Source organism: Salminus brasiliensis, chromosome 5, assembly GCF_030463535.1.
Source record: "Salminus brasiliensis chromosome 5, fSalBra1.hap2, whole genome shotgun sequence".
In the NCBI taxonomy this organism is placed as follows: Eukaryota; Metazoa; Chordata; class Actinopteri; order Characiformes; family Bryconidae; genus Salminus; species Salminus brasiliensis.
The window spans coordinates 44,108,591-44,128,081 of NC_132882.1; the positions used below are offsets into that span (position 1 = coordinate 44,108,591).

General features: G+C 44.7%; 3 protein-coding genes across 3 annotated transcripts; 1 reads left to right on the plus strand and 2 right to left on the minus strand.

The window, feature by feature from the left end:
• The first annotated feature begins 220 nt into the window (after positions 1–220).
• prr19 (proline rich 19) lies at positions 221–5,262 on the plus strand. Its single transcript, XM_072680730.1, has 5 exons — positions 221–337; positions 1,849–3,159; positions 4,248–4,396; positions 4,533–4,583; positions 4,678–5,262. The coding sequence occupies exons 2-5, from the start codon at positions 1,869–1,871 to the stop codon at positions 5,260–5,262; spliced, it is 2,076 nt and encodes a 691-aa protein (XP_072536831.1). The 5' UTR covers positions 221–337; positions 1,849–1,868.
• A 1,130-nt stretch (positions 5,263–6,392) lies between these two features.
• tlr21 (toll-like receptor 21) lies at positions 6,393–12,306 on the minus strand. The gene is made up of 2 exons (XM_072680551.1): positions 12,211–12,306; positions 6,393–9,758 (listed from the first exon to the last, which is right to left on the minus strand). The coding sequence occupies exon 2, from the start codon at positions 9,638–9,640 to the stop codon at positions 6,656–6,658; it is 2,985 nt and encodes a 994-aa protein (XP_072536652.1). The 5' UTR covers positions 9,641–9,758; positions 12,211–12,306; the 3' UTR covers positions 6,393–6,655.
• A 1,428-nt stretch (positions 12,307–13,734) lies between these two features.
• Positions 13,735–17,748, minus strand: cnfn (cornifelin). Its single transcript, XM_072680552.1, has 4 exons — positions 17,378–17,748; positions 15,563–15,688; positions 14,375–14,511; positions 13,735–13,861 (listed from the first exon to the last, which is right to left on the minus strand). The coding sequence occupies exons 2-4, from the start codon at positions 15,684–15,686 to the stop codon at positions 13,772–13,774; spliced, it is 351 nt and encodes a 116-aa protein (XP_072536653.1). The 5' UTR covers positions 15,687–15,688; positions 17,378–17,748; the 3' UTR covers positions 13,735–13,771.
• Between the last annotated feature and the right edge of the window lie 1,743 nt (positions 17,749–19,491).

Consider the following 19,491-nt stretch of genomic DNA (forward strand, 5'->3'; position numbering starts at 1 on the left):
ACAGCGTCCTCGGAATGCTGTCGGTAGTAGTATACTACTGTCCAGGTGTGTGAAAACGTGCTCTTCATAATTAATACAATCTGAACATTCAATTAAATGAAACCAGAGGCCTGACAGACCACCAGAGAGGACCACCTGCTCCTCACCCCAGCCAGCGGACAGAGGTCCAGCTGATGCGCGCGGACCGTCAGGTTGCCTAGCAACGCGCTATTCAGCTACACACCGGAGCGGACGGCCGGCCAGCGTTAGCCACCAAACCCCGCTACACTAAACACGGACTGTGGTCAAATCCAGCGTTTTGAACGACTGACAGGGCAGAAACACTTCAGCAGCGGTGGTATAGCCATATTATCACCACATATTGCATTATTATGGTGTAACAGCCAGCGTTACATTAACGGTAGATAGCTAGCTACTAGCTACTAGCTAACTGCTAACGCTAGCTGTGTGGCGAAACCATTCGACAGTTAAAGCTCCTTCATATTTATACCTAAGAACGTTTAAATTAGTATAACTGAGCTTCTAACTAGTTAATAATTCTATTAATTTGATCAAATGTTGTGTTTGCTGTGAATTTAGGAGCTGGCTGTTAGTATAGCCAGCGCTAGGAAGCTAGCTAGCTACTATAGCTAGTTAACGATAGCTGCACAGCTAGTGCTAGCGAGCTGCTAGCCTCCGCCGGAGCTCGTTTGTGAGGTTGCTGTAAACACTTTACAGTAATTACACTGCTTAGAGATTAAATAACAGACTGAACAATTAAAAATGTGATTTTTTAATGAAGGGTTTTGGTTCCTAAGGTGTTTAATGCACTTTTTATAAACTATTTCTCGTGTTTTCCAGTGAAATACGCCGGTGGAAGTGAGCTTTCACCCATACAGGACATTTCACTGCTTGTATGAGTATTAATGTACCACTATCAGCCAATATTACACAAAGAAATGTGTGTAAATCGTGTTAAATAAGAAGTTTAGATAATGTATTATGGATATACAATGTTATTGGAATTATATCTGTATCAGCAGGTGTTTCTTGTGCTTACAAAGTAGTATTGCAATATATTATACAGTATAAAAAGTATTTGACTTCCTTATATTCTTTGCATAGAACATAATATATTCCATTATAGAACATTTTTGTATTAATTCATCGTGTTTTCCAGTAGAATACGCTGGTGGAAGTGAGCTTTCACTCATACAGGACATTTCACTGCTTGTATGAGTATTAATGTACCCCTATCAGCCATTATTAGGTAAAGAAATATGCCTAAATTGTATTAAAAAAGGTATTGATGGGCAGAAATTAAGATTCACGACTGGCTGTGTCACATTTTGTGTAGATATTGGCAGAGTCCGATACCCCAGCAGTCCGATACCGTGTTAATTCCCAGACCTCTTAATTCTTAGACCTCAGGCCAGTTTTGCATGAATCTTTGGTAGTTTGACCTAGGGTTGGGCGATATGGTAGGATTATTATATCATGACATTTAAAGACATTTTTTATGATACTTGATATTTAGCATGATGCTTGTAATCACAGACTAAATGCATTAGTAGCGACAGATTCTTGAAAAAACAACTAATCAGATCCAGTTTTTAATGCAGTGATTTTTATTCAGCATCTGCTGCTCCTCGTCTAATTAACCCAGGCTATTTACACTGTTGGTAATGAAATGTGCAACTGATCAGTGTTTATTAAATATCATCATTTTGCCCAGCTCTAGTTTGATGTAACCTTATTTGTCTAAAAGTACCAAAGAATTATAAGAGACAGTAGTTTATGTGTTTTGCACTCAGACTCTTCAACTATTCAATCAGTTCTCAAGCCATCCCCTTTTTTTCACTTCCTTAGCATCCTCACTATGAGCCACAATGCCCTCAACGTCTTCAGCAACCACGTCAAGGCCAAAGCCAAAGCCAAGATCACGCCCTGCACTACAGATGTTTCCACACCTACCAGCAGCTGAGTTTGCAGGAGCACAAAGACAGGAGTGCTGCACCCCTCCTCAAAAGACCAAACGGCTCAAAACTAGGAAGGAACGGAATCAAATTCGAGGGCCGTACATCAGCAGTTTCTTCCAAAGTCACGGTAAAAGAGGAAGCCAGGACAAGGCGCAGAGTTGCGGCTGTCAGGAATCCCACTCCGGTCATTTCCGCAACCGTCCCAGAAAAGATAAACCTGTTGCTAAGCCGTTTCTTCCTCGGAGGCCGAGTATCATCACTGATGGTCGCCTCACGTCTATGAAAGGCCTCTTCAGCCATGAGGTGAGGTCTGTGGATATTGAGAGACTGGTGGCGGACCGAAGGAGTCGCAATCAGGGTGAAAACCACCAAGTAGAGGCCCCTGCGAGTAACTCCCCGCCATGTCAGTCACCCTCACCTTTTAGTCTTAGGCCTGAGATTTCTAGGTGTGTACAAGGAGACCAAAAAAGTCCTAAGAAGTCAAAGAGGTCAAGAAACGAGCTGACTTCAAAGCAGACTGATCATTTTAAGGGTAACGCAGAAGAACATGCTGAAGAACATTCTACGCAAGCCTGCAAGGAAGCTGTTGAGCGGGTTGTAGGGTCGAGACGCAAGTCTAATAAAAAAGAGACCGAACACACTGTTCCGTCTTCGGCAGAAAGCGAAGATCTCTTTCAGTCCTTTTCAACTCCTGACAAAGCCAACAAGAGTGACCCTCCTGTCCCTCCAAGAGAGCAACAAGAAGAGCAAGCAAGTACGACGACAACTGCCATGGATCAGCAGCAAGGATCTCACCACACCCTGACAAGGTCTTCACAGCCGGACTCTGCAGTACGCAGTGGTTCCCCACCTGCTCTGGCAGTTAAGGGTCAGCAGAAGAAGCCTGGAGCTCAGACTACACGCGAGGCAGTAGGTAGGCTGGCAGCTCGTCTTTGCCAGACTCTACGCTCCCCTCCCTCGCGACGACGCTGCCCCCTGCTGACCGAGTGCATAGAGGTGCTACAGCAGACCCTGGAGGAGAGGAACAGCCAGTCTAGGCTACACTTACAGCCCAGTGCAGAACTGCTAGTTGTTTCCCAAGCCGCAGAACAAGCGAGCTCCAGCTCAGAGCAGAGATATGGAGATAGCACAACCATGCAGTTCAGCTTTTTAGGGGGATATGAAGGTGGTCAGCAGAGTGGGAGTCCCGAAATATGGGCAGGTGAGTATTATTAGAATACAGTGAGTATCCAGCTTAAAAAAAGTAGCAGAACCACCAACATGGTAGTGACCAGGTAGTGTGTGTGTGGAGTGCTGGGGTTTTTACACTCATCTGCCTATAAAAAAAACCCAACCAGGAGTGGTCCTGTGTCAGAAACTAGGGATGGCATGATACCACTTTTTTAAATATCCAGTGCCGATACCGATACTGCCACCGTGAGTATCTGACGATGCCAATAGCAATCCAATATCGTATTTTTCCTTCTCTTAACCCGCAGACCCCAGGCAATTTTGCATGATTTTCTGATAGTTTGACATAACTTTATTTGCCTAAAAATCCCAAAGAAATGATAAAAGACAGTCACAGTTGCCAGATGTTATTATTTCCAGAAGATTCTATGCTGACTGTCTAAATTTGAGATATTAGAATTTGGATATTTGCGCCAATTTGACCATGTTTTGATCCTAAATTTACTTCAGTTGGAGGCATTGCTTGTGAGAACATAAACACATGGTTGTTATAATAGGTGTATCTGTAAGTTACACTGATGATGAGTTATAAAGCCTGGCATAATGGCATGTAGGCTTGAACCAAGAGTTTATGTGATCATTTTGGGTGGATCGGATTGAATCGGCTCGGATTATACTTTATTTGGCCAACCTATCTAACCAATACAGATACTGGGTATCGAAACAGCGCATCCTTATCAAAAACCATTGCTGAAAGGCTAGAAGACAACTTACACAGACTGTATATGGAAAAAATAGAGAAGATCCAATTTCTCACAGTACGCATACAAGACATACCAACAAGGCAGGTGTGTCTAATACAGGGCCCAATAAGCGTACGCATTATGTGAGAATGTAAGCGGAGCTGTCCCACTGTTCCACTGATGGTTGAGAGTGGAAAGTGGCTGATCCATTGTGCAGCAACAGATGGTCTACAGTCAGTAATTGTTAACCTATAAGGTGCACCTGTATGGTAAGTGCACCAGATGGCAGGTGGTTTGTTTTTACAGATTTGTATTATATGTGTCTTATGGTCGTTTTTTGTCCCCATAATAATGTGATTTAATGTCTGTGTTTTAGATAATAGCTCACAGAGAGAATTTGTCAGAGCGGATGTTTCTCAAGACATCAAAAGAGGGACAGTCGATGGGAAGAGGAGGCCTCAAACGTGGATGTTGTACTCACCTCAGGATTTCCTCACCAAGCTGCGGTCACCTTGTGAAGATATGGTACTTGCAGTACTTTTTTCTGCATGCACTGTAAACTGCACACACACAGTAAACAGTAAGCTGAATGAATCAGTGTATCATTCCTTTTCTCATATTCTGCTGAGAATCCAAAATCTGTATGTCTATATTTTCCAAGGGAAAGCGCCAGGCCCCAACTTCAGTGCACCAGCTAACAGATGTGGCCAATGTAAGGACTTTTCTCAAGAACAAATTTACAAAATTCTTCGGAAGATATTAAGGAATGAGGCACTAATTTGTTTGTTTGTTTGATCCATCTGCAGCTGGACCAGTGGAATGTAAGAGTACCGCTTTCAGAGTCCCTTCGAGCGAATCATCTCCACAACCCACTACAGGAAGTCTCTCTCCTCCAAGCCTGCACTGGGATTGAAACACCCACCCCATATTCCTACAGCTGTGAAGCCGTGTCTACTGAGCCCTGTTTCCTGAAGCCACAGAAGCAAGCAAAACTGTCTCTCTGTGAAAACACTGTGCGAGAAATCACTGAGCTGCTTGACCTGTGGAGCAGTGACCCTGATTTAGCTTTCTTGTTTCAAGAAAATGAGAGGAGAAGCCATACGCCCTCCGCGCTCTCTACAGTGTTGAAGGCCTCGTCTCCTCGCCAGCAAATGGAGAGTGCCAGAGGAAGACCATTTTTTGGTGCGCTCTCCGCCGGTTCAGCATTCTTTCCTCCCGAGGGGTTTTCCTACAAGCCTTACTATCGCTTCCCACATCCGCCCCACTGCACCAACAGGTCGGAGAGGTCAGAGAGTTCTAGTGTAACTGCGTTTAATCACTCGGACCTCAAGGATTTGGGTCTTTCTCCATCCTTACTCTTGAAAACCCCTTATTTCCGTTTTTCGCTGTAAAGCTTGTCTGTAGAGCTTGTCTTTATCATAGGGTCATTTGTATTTTAGGTTGCTAATATACTGATTTATGTAAAGGTCAGTGTATGACTGTGAGAGCCACCACAGATCCTGCAGATGCTTCACAAGTGTCTTCATCGTTTATTACAGACCAAGTCATCTGTTTTATTTTGTATGTTTATAGCGCTGTATTCTTGACTTAACTCAAACTATTAGAATTTATCTTACAGCTTTCTGGCTTTGGGCACCCTGGTCAATCTTTCTGTGAGTACAAGAGGACCTCATTTGCAAAAGTCATTAAGTCAAATTTGGGAGCTCTACATGTTCAGTACTAGAACACCCCCTCATCAGCTTGTAAACACTTTTTTTTGTAGCAGCTCTTTCAGTCTTTCAGTTCTTGTTTGGAGCTGAATATCCGTCCCCTATTCCTTGCAAAAGGCTTCTAGTGAGATTCTGTGAGATTTCATAGATGTAACCAAATCAATTCTACACCCTACCCTGTGCCACTGGCTGCAGCACAACCCCAAGTCATAATCCAGCCACCCTCATGATTAACAGTTGGCGAGGTGTTCTCGTCATAAGAGCCTGCAACCCTTTTTTTTTTTTACCGCCCAAGCCTTCCTCAAAACTCTTGGGGTGTCCAAACATTTGCTTGGTGCTCCTCTCGTTTTATTCAAAAAAAATAAAAAATAACTAGCTATACAATAACAGCTGTCCCAGATTTTGGTCAAATCAAGGGTGCCCAAACTTTTGCATGCCACCGTACATATGTACATCTGTTTACCTGACTGATTTAGAGGCAGGCTGTGTCAACTCTTGTTCTGCTACAGATGCTGAGCATCCAGTGAGCATTTTCTCCAGAAAAGCAGTGGCTTTGGCAGCAGGATCTGTGGTGGGCTGTGTTAGACCTCAGTGATAGGGAAACCTCAGAATCTCAACGTGGGCTTGCCTGTAAGTACCGTGTGAATGTGACCACTCAGTTTGACCCCATCACAATTATGTGCTGAGCTGGTTCTCCTGTGTGTGGAGTACTGTGATAGCAAACTGGCCTTCAGGACGTAGCGTTTGAATGATTTTCAACCTTTTAACATGAGCTGATATCAAAGTAGAGGAGAATTTTTTTTGGTTTTGTCTCTTTTTTTTATTTGTTTTCATTGACCTCATTTCCCAAGATTTGTTTCGTTTATTATATTATTAATTTTATCAAGCGCTTGAGATTGATAAGGCTCAAAATGCAGACAAAGAGACTCATCAGATGTGTCTTCTATGTGCAATTAAATCTGAAGATGTCCTTTCAAATTTTACGTGTCTCTTTTGCAGCCTTATTTACACGTTCCTTCATTTGTTCTCGGAGTCTGCAGAAGGTAGGAGACCGGGCTTCAATAGGCCGAACCGGTCAGGGCATAAGATAATGCGTCTCCTCGTCCATGTGTGGCTCGTTCACTAAATATTCCCTCTCTTCCGCACCGGAAGCGTCGCTCTCCTCTCCCGTCTGCACATCAGCCTCCACCGGTTCTTCTTTCTCTTGTCTCGTGCTGCTGCCGCTCCTCAACGCCTTCTTGAGCTGCTTCCAGAACAGCTCCTGTGCTTTGGTGGGATCTGTGCAGTCTGGCCCTGGCCACTGAAGGTAGGTCTTTTTCAGCATGACTTTCCTCATGCGGTGGTAGGTGGACAGCTGCCGCTCGGGGATGGCCTCCAGAAAAACAAGCAAGAGCACGTCCTGCATTTCATGGAAGAGGCGGTAGCTGGCCAGTTGGATCTCCAGGGAGCACCACTCACTGCGAAGGTAGTTCTGACTGACCACACACACCGTCTTGCGACTGTTGTAGACCGCCGCCACGATGTTGTCCACGATGTTGCGGCCCGGCTCGAAGTCTCGGTGGTGAAGGCACAGGCGGAATAGAGACCCGTTGCCTTCCAGGTTCGGGAGAAGCTGCTCCATCACCCAGTCCTCGTCTGCCGAGTTGTAAGAAATGAAAGCATCGTAAATGCATTTCTCCTCTTGTTCCCGGAGACGACGCCACTGTTCCCCGAACCAAGACCGGAAGACGTAGTAGCCGTACTTGCATTTCCAGTAAAGCTTGACGTAAAGCAGCGGAATAAGCGTCAGCATAGCGGTTACTGTATAGGTTGAGGCGAACAAGTACATTTCAAGTTTGTAGTAACAGACATTGGTGTCAAAGTTGTAAAAATTTGACCCTCTGAGGTCCTGGCAGGTCAGGTTGTACAGATACACAAGCTGAACCTTCTGGTTGTTCTTCGTCCAGTTCTGGAGCTCTCTATTGAGGCAGTTGCAGCTGAGTGGAGAGTTTCGCACATCTAGGAACTGTAGATTAGTTAGATTGTTCAGAAGGCCCACATCTAGAGTCTGCATAGCGTTACGGTTCAGTTTGAGCGTTTTTAGCGCTGTCAGATTGCTGAACACCTCTTCTAAAAAGGACTCGATGCCCATGTTCTCAACCTGCAGTGTCTCAAGCTTGCGGAGGTTTTTGAAAATGCCTGGCATGAGCTTCGTCACACCAACGCACGAGTTGTCTAGCGTTAGAAACTTCAAGTTTTTCAGGTCGTCAAACGTGTCAGTGCTGAAGTAAGAGATATGATTGTTGCTAAGGTATAAGCGTTTTAGGGAGGTAAGGCCCTGGAAGAATTTATGAGGTAATAAGCTTATGCCAGATGGCAGCTGTGCATCTAATTTAAGGTCTGTAAGCTTCGTCAGGTTGACAAATGGAGAGTGTCTACGTTCCTTGAAATAGTGGATGTAATTCCCGTGCAAATCCAACACTTTTAGTGTGGCGTGAAGCCTTCCAAGCAGTTGACCTTCAATCTCTGCAAGATGGTTGCGGTCCAAATAAAGGTTGGCCAAGCTGTCCAGCCCATTAAATGCTTTGGGCTTCAAGTGCGCGATCTTGTTCCCGCCTAAATCTAGAATGGTCAGCTTTTTCAGGGAGTGGAAGGTGTCGTCGAAGATGACCGCAATTTGATTGTTGCGCAGGATTAGTCTCTTCAGGCTGTGGAGGTCTTCGAAGCTCTCAGCGTAGAGATCGCTCAGAAGGTTGTTGTCCAGACGGAGGAAAACCAGTTCTCGAAGTCCGCTCAGCGCTTTGTGGTCCAGATACGCAATGATGTTGATGTTGAGCTGAAGAGTTGTTAGTTTGGGCACATGACTGAAAGCGTTGGCGCTGACGTAGAGAATCCGGTTGTAGCGGTAGCTCAGCTCTGTCAGGTTGGGAAACGTCAGGCCGTCGGCCTTGTTGCAGCTTCGGAGTTTGGTGAGGTGGTTATGTTCGACTTTGAGCTTCTTCACATTCCCTTGTCCTGCAAGGAACTCCAAACATCCAGCGCTCTTCAGATCATTGAGTGAGATGTCCAGGGAATAGGTGATGCGAGGGCAATAAGACAGCGTGGAGTTGTTCAGAGTTTTGATATCATTGCTAGTAAGGACCATGTTTTTAATGGGTTTGCTTGGATAGTGTGACAGGCGTCTACACAGCGAAACCAGCAATTTGGGATCTTTCAATCCCAAACCAGAGAAGTCTATATTCCAGGGTGGCACCTTGGTGTAGTTGGGGTAGAGGAGTTTTATTATAGAGACATTGGTGGACCACAGTCGCAGGTATGTGATGTTTCTCATGTTCAGATGACGAAACGCACTAGTCGAGAGAAACTTGTTATAGGAGAGGTCCAGCACTTTGACAGTTCTCAGGAACTCTTTGCTACTTGTCAATGTGCTCAGATTGTTGTTGCCAAGGTAAAGGGTGGCAAGCGACTGAGGGAGACTGGCCGAGACATTCAAAGAAGTCAACCTGTTGAAGGAAAGGTCCAGTTTGATCAGTTTTGACAGGTGTGCTATAGAATGCACCACTGCTGAGAAACTGATCAGCTTGTTTCTACGTAGGTCCAGAATCTTCAAGCTGGTCAAGTCCGAAAATTGGTCCGAAGAGAGATTGGCTAGTTTGTTGTCAGCCAGAAGCAGTTCGGTGAGGTTATGGAGGCCTCGGAAGAGAGAAGGATTGAGATAGGATATGTTGTTGCTGGACAAGTTCAGGGTTTGAAGGTTCACTAGGTTAACGAAGGCGTCCTTGTCAATTTGCCTCATGAAGTTATTGTTCAGTGCCAGAATCTGAAGTTTTGGCAGATGACTGAAGCTTCTGGAAGGAACATGTGGCAGTTTGCAGTAAGAGATGGTTATGTTTGTCGCAGAGGGCAGCAAGTCGGCCACTATGGCATAGACTGTTGTTGCTTGACGTTTAGTGCATCCGAAGATGGTGTGGTTGGAGTTTGTGCTTTCTATGCAGTTCCTGAAACTGTACGTCAAGCAAAGCCGAAAGAACGAGGTGAAGATGGCCACCAAGATTAGTTCACGATACATAAGCGGTGCCATAATACTCAGAGAGCCGCCACCCTCACGTCACTTGGGCATGTCTTACTGATGAGCTTCTCCTCTCACAAAAGTAGGCTTGAACAGGCTTTGGATTTGTAGGCTTTGTGTTTCTTGGAGCCTGAAAAGAAATACACAAAAGAAAAGTGTCAATCAGTGAGAATGTTTATGGGCACACATAAAATACAGTTACTGTCAGATCTCAGCTGTCATCTGATTAATCAGGAGGTCATATGCTAGCTTATACTGGTGTGGTGCTGGTAGACCAGTATACCAGAATTCAGAGCATAACAAATGCTAGTTTATGCTAGCCCGATGCTGGTGTGGTGATGGGTGACCAACAAACCAGTGTTCAAAACATCACAAATGCTGGTTTGATGCTGGTGTGGTGATGGGTGACCAACAAACCAGTGTTCAAAACACCACTAATGCTGGTTTGATGCTGGTGGGGTGATGGTTGACCAGCATGCCAGTGTTCAAAACACCACACTTGCTGGTGTGGTGATGTTGACCAACAGACCAGTGTTCAAAACACCACACTTGCTGGTTTGATGCTGGTGGGGTGATGGTTGACTAGCATGCCAGTGTTCAAAACACCTCAAATGCTGGTTTGATGCTGGTGTGGTGATGGTTGACCAGCATACCAGTGATCAAAACATCACAAATGCTGGTTTGATGCTGGTGTGGTGATGGGTGACCAACAAACCAGGGTTCAAAACACCTCAAATGCTGGTTTGATGCTGGTGTGGTGATGGGTGACCAACAAACCAGGGTTCAAAACACCACACTTGCTGGTTTGATGCTGGTGTGGTGATGGTTAACCAGCATGCCAGTGTTCAAAACACCACACTTGCTGGTTTGATGCTGGTGTGGTGATGTTGACCAACAAACCAGTGTTCAAAACACCACTAATGCTGGTTTGATGCTGGTGTGGTGATGGTTAACCAGCATGCCAGTGTTCAAAACACCACACTTGCTGGTTTGATGCTGGTGTGGTGATGTTGACCAACAAACCAGTGTTCAAAACACCACTAATGCTGGTTTGATGCTGGTGTGGTGATGGTTGACCAACAAACCAGTGATTAAAACACAATTAATTCTGGTTTATGCTGGTGATCAGTGGATCATCTTTCATTGCTATTGTCCAACATTCAGCATGACACACACTCTCTACTTCTGTATTTCTCTTCTCTTCTCCCTAACAGCTTTTTTCAATACTCAGGATTATGGTTCCTTTTTAAAAACTAGAAAAAAAACCCTCTCTGACGATGTTGACCTCAGGGGTCATCAACTCAGATAATAAGAAGAGCTAATTGGTCTCATTTTAGCACAAATCAGCCCACAGTGGGAGCTACAGCATGCAATAGTGTGAGAGAGGGAGTGTGCTGTGATTTATTTGAAGGAGCCGAAGGCATCAAGCGGTCTGGCTCGCTTTGCTGGTGGTCAACTGGGCCATGTTTTGCACTGTGGACTGCACTCCACCTTTTTCTGTCCGACAGTGTTGGTGTCCAAAAGTTTTCAGACCTAATCTAATGTAGTCAAGTCAGCGTATGAGTGATACAGCTTCAGCGTGAAGTAGCTGTGCTGTTAGAACGTTTCTCAGCCAATCAGATTGTGAGGTCAGAACTTACTTGTATAATGAGTCTCTCAACATTCGCTGTCTAGTTGTAGTTTGTAATTTGCAGTTTGAGCTTGGCAGTGGAATGGCATTCGTTTGTATCGTTGGCTTGCTAGCTAGCTAGCTGCATGTGCCTAATGTGTCTTACCCTAATGTCTGTGTTGCCATGTGTCCCTGCTAGCTAGCTGGCTAACAGAGTAGTAAACCAGATAGCTAACATTACTGCTGGCATGCTAAACAGTTTTTGTTGCAACCCTAATCCCTCTGCAACTCAACTTTAGACAATAGGTGGCTCAAATGACAGATATGGAAGACAGCAGGCTGGCTAACAGCTCAGATTAGCAAGGCAGGCTATATCATAGGGTGACCAGACTTCCATTCAGTACATAATGTTGGGATTAGATAAATGAGTTGGGGATGATAAGGTAGGGTGGTGACCCTCCAACATCCTGACCTCGCTAACAGCTATACTCATCACGGAGTGCAATCCTGACCTCCAAACTCTAGTAGAAACCCCTCCTTTACTGCGCAGTAGACAGTTACTCCAACAGAAGCAGGATCAGCTCTTTAATACCCTTGATTTTAGAAGAAGCAGTGAACGAGCAGGTGTCCCAATACTTTTGTCCGTGTAGTGTGTGTTAACAGCTGCTTTGTAAAGGTGGTTTTCAGGTACTCGTCTGCAAACAGCAACCAGTACTTGTAGCCTATAAAATGTTCGGTTTCAGCTCGAATGCTGGTCATTTCGGACCTGTCCGTTAAATCACTGTTAACTTCCGTTGTTAATCCCATCAGATCAAAGCCCTGATTTGCTGATTTTGCTGAACGTACCTGAGCTATAATTGAACACGTTTCTGATTCTTTTATGGATTCACTGAGAAGTTAAGGCTCATTTGCATGTGAGTTCTTGTATTGGTGAACTTTACAGGACTTTTAGGACAAACAAAGATTTTCTTACCTGTCTTAAACCAAAGCAGTACTCAGGTAAGTCCTGTAGTCGGAACAGCTCGGCCTGTCTTTCTGTCTGGGTGAGTGTGTGTTTCTCTTTCCCTGGTCTTGTCAACACTCCCAGTTCAACAAAAAGCTCTTTTCACCAGAACAGAAAGAGGAATTAAAACAGAGATCAGGATATTTGCACATGGTTTCGTCGCTGTGTTATCCCGACACTGACACACGAGGAGGTGGATGCAAAACATGTTTTATTGAAATCGCTAAACATTTAATACAGTTAATACATATGTCATAATAAGAAAAAGAATAATAATAATAATGATTATAGCAATGATAACAGCATAACTAGCGCTCATACAGTAATAATGAGTGTGGTGAAGAGCACTGTTGGAGTTGACCGTGACCACGGCTGTTGGTCTAGTTCTACAGCGGATCTGGTAGAAAAGGAGAAACCACTGGCTGCTTCCCCACCACTTTAGCTTTGGTCAATCACTGGAAGCGTGTTCGCGACCTGTTGGATGTCAACATCAACTGAAACAGCCAATCAGATATTTTGACACTGATATTTCTGGCCAAATAATGTGGCTAATTAGCAGAACAATTATAATGCTAATTAGCAGAACAGTTTATTCCAGGGCCTTGACCTTAGAGGCAGCACAAAAAAGCTGTTTCTGTCTATAAAAAGTTTCTGTCTATATCAGTTATTAGAAGGTAATAATGTACAACCCACAAGTAGGCACTGCACTTCATATGTCAATCACCTAATTAAACCCATCAGTAATTAGTTTTTTCTGTCTTAACAGCTGATTTCAGTTCATTTGCGCCTTCACCATTGTGTACTGAGAACACATCAGCCAACAGACCCCTGTGCCGGCCTACCCACCCTGAGGAAGCATGGCCAATTGTGCTCTCTCAGGCTCCGGCTGCTGATGGCAAAGCAAATAATAGTGTCTTTGAGGAAAGGTGTTCAGATACCAATACGTACGCCTCCAACAGCCAATCACAACACTGGTATTTTCAAGAATGTCAGTTTAATCCAAATAATTGTGCTTAGTTGCTGGTTACCGGTTAACAGTTTCAGCAGGAAATCCCACTCATAGGTGACTAAACCAATCATTAATAAACCCATAGCGATGTCTGGGCTACCAACTTTTAAATGTTTAGATTTGGTCAGATTCAGGTTGGTCAAGTCCAGGTGGTTTCTTGGGGAGGGGTGGGTATTTTTGGGGTGATATGTTTTTTTTTAATTTATTTTACAGGATTCACTCATATACACTCACTACTACGAGTCCTAGTCCTGCTATTGTTTGCTGCTAGCCATAAGCCATTATATAATATATATATATATATATATAATAAATGATATATACATTCATCGCCACGCCCACCCTGGAATTCTAAAGCCGGCCTTATACGTTACTCTGTGACCGCAACACCAAAGATCACCTGCAATAATACAACTATATCTATTCATAACTGGTTATTATACATCCATAAGTCCGAATATAGAATCCTTTTCTTCATCGTACAGCCACAGCTGGTTCTTCTCATTCTGAGCTCCTGACCCATCAGCCCCTCATCTTCTGCTCTCGGGCCATCTGGCAGATTCCACACAGTGGGCAGCAGACCATCACGATCCAGTCATCACAGATAGAGCCCTGAGGAAACACATCATTTACAGTCATTTGCATGTTCTGGACGTGACTGGTGATGTACTGTACATCTCAGTATTCTGTAACTCATTCTGTACATCTTGAGTTTTTCTGAGGTTTGGTAGGTTAGACCAGACGCTTGCTGGATTCTAATGAATGTCAGTCATTTCAACTTAAAATGATACATCAGCTAACTGATGATGAAACACTGAAGATTACCCAGCCCTACCTTCTCAGTTCAGTCAGAAGTTCTCCAAACATTCTTAATACTGATTTACAGTGCATTTATTCCCATTTTTCCCGACCCAGTTGGCCAGCTGTGGACTGCGACCGCACCACCAGGTTGTAATCCATTGATCTTTTTATGTTGGTGTGAAGATTTTAATAGTTAACAGTGTTTAATACTACTGTAATGCTCTTATTGGTGCAGTGCACTGTGCTTGTCTGGGCTGTCAACTTATCTCCACTGACCCACCCCAAACAATTAAACGCAGTACGTGATCGTGGCTACGGGCTTACATTGATGCGGTATTTGTCACGGATGCTGGTCCTCAGAGCGATCATGGCTCCAGGTAGGAAGGGCAGACAGCAGGAGTCCCCATGGTCCTGTGCAACCTGACAGCCCAGGATACATGGGATAAACGTCCCACAGAGACCTGTTGGGGACAGCAGTGTCAGAGCAGCCACATGTTCATTAATGTTGGCTTTTAGGGCAGGGCTAGTGGTGTATGGGCGATATGGTCAAAATAACAAAAACTAAAAACATCAGCAGCGACAGATTCTTATAAACTACTATTCATATCTTCTCCTGTACTGATTAACTAATTAACCCAGTCTAATTACACTGTTAGTAATGAAACCTGCAGCTGATCAGTGTTTATTCAGCACTAACATTCCCTTCCATGTGCTTAGAAAAGCTTTTTATCACAATCTGATAAAATATCGTCACATTGCCCAGCTCTACTAGCTCCACTGATCACCTTTGGGATGAGTTAGAGTGATGAATTTCCACTGATCACCTTTGGGATGAGTTAGAGTGATGAATTTCCACTGATCACTTTTTGGATGAGTTGGAGTGATCTAGCTCCACTGATCACCTTTGGGATGAGTTCGCCTGATCTAGCTCCACGGATCACCTTTGGGATGAGTTGGAGTGATCTAGCTCCACTGGTCACTTTTGGGATGAGTTGGAGTGATCTAGCTCCACTGATCACCTTTGGGATGAGTTCGCTTGATCTAGCTCCACGGATCACCTTTGGGATGAGTTCGCTTGATCTAGCTCCACGGATCACCTTTGGGATGAGTTGGAGTGATCTAGCTCCACTGGTCACTTTTGGGATGAGTTGGAGTGATCTAGCTCCACTGATCACCTTTGGGATGAGTTGGAGCAATGAATCTCCACTGATCACTTTTGGAAGGAGTTGGAGTGATCTAGCTCCACTGGTCACTTTTGGGATGAGTTGGAGTGATCTAGCTCCACTGATCACCTTTGGGATGAGTTGGAGTGATCTAGCTCCACTGGTCACTTTTGGGATGAGTTGGAGTGATGAAGCTTCACTGAACATCTCTGGGATGAGCTGGATTTTGGAAACTTGTGGCTGAAGGCAATCAAATCAAGGAGCAACTGACTATTGCTGTTGCCGCTGCTACTACTACTACCCATGTAGCCAATGGAGGTTCTTCTCCATCACACACACACACACTTACAGACGCCGCAGTCATCGCAGCAGTCGCAGAGGTTGGAGCTCCAGTCAGAGGAGCCAGTGTTGATGGTGTAATTGGTGATTGTCACCTGCGGCTGAGTGCTGATCACCTCGGCCTGATACGCCATCACTGCCTCAGACACACACGGACAATAAGACAGGTCAGTGGTCAGAATGCGCTGTTGGTCAGTAAAGTTATTTAGATGTTTGTTAAACTAGATACTGGTTCAAACTGGGAATGCTGGCCTTCACTACACTGTTTATCTGCAGGTCTTGTAAGGTTGGCAGTTTTGGACAAGCACTTGCTTACACTGGGTTCTTTAAGGGTTCTAGTTTTTACCAATTTACCCAACCCACCTGTTAGTACTCTCCCAACACAATGTAATGCTTCCGACACTGGGAGGGCGAGAACTGACGCATGCCAACCAGCCAATGCCTCTGATTGCCACATCACCAGGCGACCAACGCGCTCTGAGGAAAGCGCCAAGTACCCACCTCTGATGCATCGGCTAGCATACGCCCATGCTGGCCAGCGTCACGCTGAAGTGATTTGGGGAGGAAGAGCATGAGCCATCTACCCACCCAGAGAGAGCAGGGCCAATTGTGCTCTCTCAGGCTCTGGCTGCTGATGCCAGCAAACCTCGGGTCAGAGTGGCTGTGCCTTAGTCCTCTGGACCACAACCCTTCAGGGGTTCTTAAGTTAAGACATTGGTTTTAGATTCATGATTACTCAAAAGACATTGAGATGCTTCAGTGGTTCTTTGCCTGGTTGAAGGGTTCTTCAGTTTGGTGGATGGTTTAATATAGAACCTTTCTAGAACTAGACGATTTGGGTGCCTTCCTTGGAGCACTTTTGGTAGGTACTGACCACCGTATACCGGGAACGCCCCACAAGACCTGCTGCATGATGTTTTGGAGATGTTCTGACCCATCTAGAACACCACAGTTTGGTTCAAGACCTTCATCACCTTTAAGAACTGACTGTTCACTTGCTGCCTAATATAAGGATCCACCCCTTGATAGGAACCACTGGAACCAGGTCATTATTGCTGTTCACTTAAGTGGTCCTTTGCCTGGTTGCATGGTTCTTAAGACTGGTAGAAAGTTTATCATACAACTAGAACACACAGATTAAGTCTAGCTGAAGGGGATTTACCAATAAGAGACCTTTTTTAGTCCAGGATTAAGCTTAGTATCAAGTTTGGGAAACCAGCCTTGACTGGGTATCGTTTCTACCACTGTGTAAATGGTTGCAACAGGTCATTGTGGGGTTTGAGATTTATACACCCTGCTATCAGATTCCCAATGTGAAGATAATCAATCCATCCACTTGATACACTCTGATCAGCCATAACATTAAAACCACCTGCCTAACTTGCTCTAATCCGTCAGGATATGGACTCCAAAAGACCTCTCAAGGTGTCCTGTGGTACAGTATCTGGCAACAAGACGTTCTTCTAGAAGCAGATCCTTTAAGTCTTGTAACTTGTAAGGTGGGACCTCCATGAGCTCCATTGAGCCTTAGGCACCTATGATCAGGTTGTCCTTCCTCGGAGCACTTTTGATAGGTACTGACCACTGCATACCAGGAACACCCCACAAAAGACCTGCCTGATGTTTTGATGCCTGATGATGATTTTTCCAGCTTCAACACCTTCAAGAACCAACGTTTCACTTCTCGCCCAATATATCCCACATGGACCCAGATCGTCAGTGTTGTTCACGTCAGCTGGTTTTAATGTTCTGGCTGGTCGGTGTATATATACACGCTTTAAAGAATCATCTGAAATTATCAGCTCTACATGGACCGAGGTCTTACCTGCTGTAGGTTTGGGTGTCTCTGGGTGGTAGCGGATCTCAGTGAGTGAGGGAGCTCACGGCCAGCAGAAGGAGTATGAGGAAGAAAAAAAGAGGCTCTTGCGGTTTATACCTGGAATGATGTCACAGCTCCGTCTGTAGAGCCGAAGAGGCCTGCAGGTGCCCTGACCAGCAGCGGTGGGCGGCTCAAGTAGGGGCAAAAAAAAAGGTGTTTGGTTTTGGGGCGAGCTGAGTATTTACACACTCTTATCTACGGTTTGTTCAATGGACCTGTGTGTATGTTTGTGTGTGTGTGTGCGTGTGTGTGTGTGGCCTTGCTTAATGGCGTTATTTATTTATTTTTTTTGATTAATGCAGCATCTATAGCCTCAGTTACGCCTTCAGAAATGACACCTATATATGCCTCATGAAACTGACCTCCATAAACACTAGCTGCAGTGTGTGGCTACTATGGCAACTACATGAATCAATACTGGCCTTTAAAAAAATTGAAAATAATCTATATTATGATTTGTGGGGTCTTTTGCAGTGGTCAGTACTTACCAAAAGTGCTCCTAGGAAGGACGACCTGGGTGCCCAAGGCTCCTTAACGCTCACAACTTCCAGGCCTTAAAACATCTACTGCTAATGTCTTGGTTTCACGGCTTGTGAATAATAAATGCAGTTCCCTGCAGAGAGCTCTTTCAGAAGTTGGTGGTGAAGAACCTGCACTGACTTCTAGATGCAGTTCTTGACCGAAAGTGAAGCAGTTTTCATTCACAAGCCGTGAAACCCACCGGTGGTCCCTGCCCCTGAGGAGAATCTCCTGTAGACTGTAGGGATTTCTGCCACTGCTAGTAGACCCATATGACCGTACGCTTCTGTACACCTGCAGATTCAGCTACTTCCTTCACACTATGGTCTTTGGCCACGCCCAAATGCAACTATAACTGTATCTGCTTTAAGACCCATTTTTTTTTCACACCTCCAACAATACACTCACAGCACTATTCTCAAGTCTGAGTCTCGTCACACACCCCGCAGGGATTTATAGCCCATCATCCTCATGCAACGGCATCTGCAGGAGCCTGAAGTTACTACCACCTTAAACACCCAAGGAGCTCATTTTTGTTATAGTCCTCGTAAATAATTCTTTTTTATGTATTAAAATCAAGATGATCACGTTATTGATCAAGTTATTTCACATTACACTCTGTGGTCACTGCAGCCGACCCAGTAAACTGAACCCGGTAATCTTCTTTCTCGGCTCTACAGCCAAGAAAGCCCAGCAGCATCTCTACTTCCTCCAGAAGCTAAGAAAGGCCCGTCTCCCTCCACCCATTCACACCCTCTTCTATAGGGGGACCATAGACAGCATCCTAAGCAGCTGCATCACTGCATCTGCAAAGCAACCAGCATTGTGGATGACTCCACTCACCCTTCACACAGACTGTTCTCCCTCCTGCCTTTAGGAAGAAGGCACCGCAGCATCCGGTCCAACACGACCAGACTCTGCAACAGCTTCTTCCCCCAAGCCATCAGACTTCTCAACACAACTCAACTTCTGACCTGATGTCTTTTCTGTTACATGCACACACACTCTCTCTCTCTCTCTCTCTCTCTCTCTCTCCAGCCATTTACCCCAGATAAAATGGGAAGCATTTTTTTGCACAAAGCATTTGCACTAATAACTTTACTACCTCACTGGACTCAATATTTATACACACTGCAGAATTTGCACACTACCCCCAATTATTTATTATTCTCTGTCTGTACTGTGTTGTGTTGTCTGTCCGCACTTGTATTGTGTTGCACTTGTGGCTTGTATGCACTGTCTATGTTGCACCATGGTCCTGGAGGAACGTTGTTTCGTTTCACTGTGTACTCTGTATGTAGTTGAAATGACAATAAAACCCACTTGACTTGACTTGGCTAAAAGCTTGGCTAAGCTTGGCATTGCACCATAAATGTCACTTTGAGGGCATCTTTTTGATGCAACACTCTGTCTACACTTCTGTAAAAGCCTTTTAGAGAATTCTGCTGCAAGACATTTAAGGACATTTTAAAGGATTTCAGGATTTTATTTAGAAATGTATACAGCTCAATGACCTTCTGTTAGGTGGGAATACCTACATA

What these genes read in the sequence shown, in the direction of transcription:
- cnfn (XM_072680552.1), bottom strand. Translation starts at nt 15,686, where the DNA reads ATGGCGTATCAGGCCGAGGTGATCAGCACTCAGCCGCAGGTGACAATC. An exon ending in CTGCGATGACTGCGGCGTCT is followed by an intron (nt 14,512 to 15,562) that starts GTAAGTGTGTGT and finishes TGTCCCCAACAG; the next exon opens with GTCTCTGTGGGACGTTTATC. An exon ending in GTGACAAATACCGCATCAAT is followed by an intron (nt 13,862 to 14,374) that starts GTAAGCCCGTAG and finishes GTGTTTCCTCAG; the next exon opens with GGCTCTATCTGTGATGACTG.
- prr19 (XM_072680730.1), top strand. Translation starts at nt 1,869, where the DNA reads ATGCCCTCAACGTCTTCAGCAACCACGTCAAGGCCAAAGCCAAAGCCA. An exon ending in GAGTCCCGAAATATGGGCAG is followed by an intron (nt 3,160 to 4,247) that starts GTGAGTATTATT and finishes TCTGTGTTTTAG; the next exon opens with ATAATAGCTCACAGAGAGAA. An exon ending in AGCTAACAGATGTGGCCAAT is followed by an intron (nt 4,584 to 4,677) that starts GTAAGGACTTTT and finishes ATCCATCTGCAG; the next exon opens with CTGGACCAGTGGAATGTAAG.
- tlr21 (XM_072680551.1), bottom strand. Translation starts at nt 9,640, where the DNA reads ATGGCACCGCTTATGTATCGTGAACTAATCTTGGTGGCCATCTTCACC.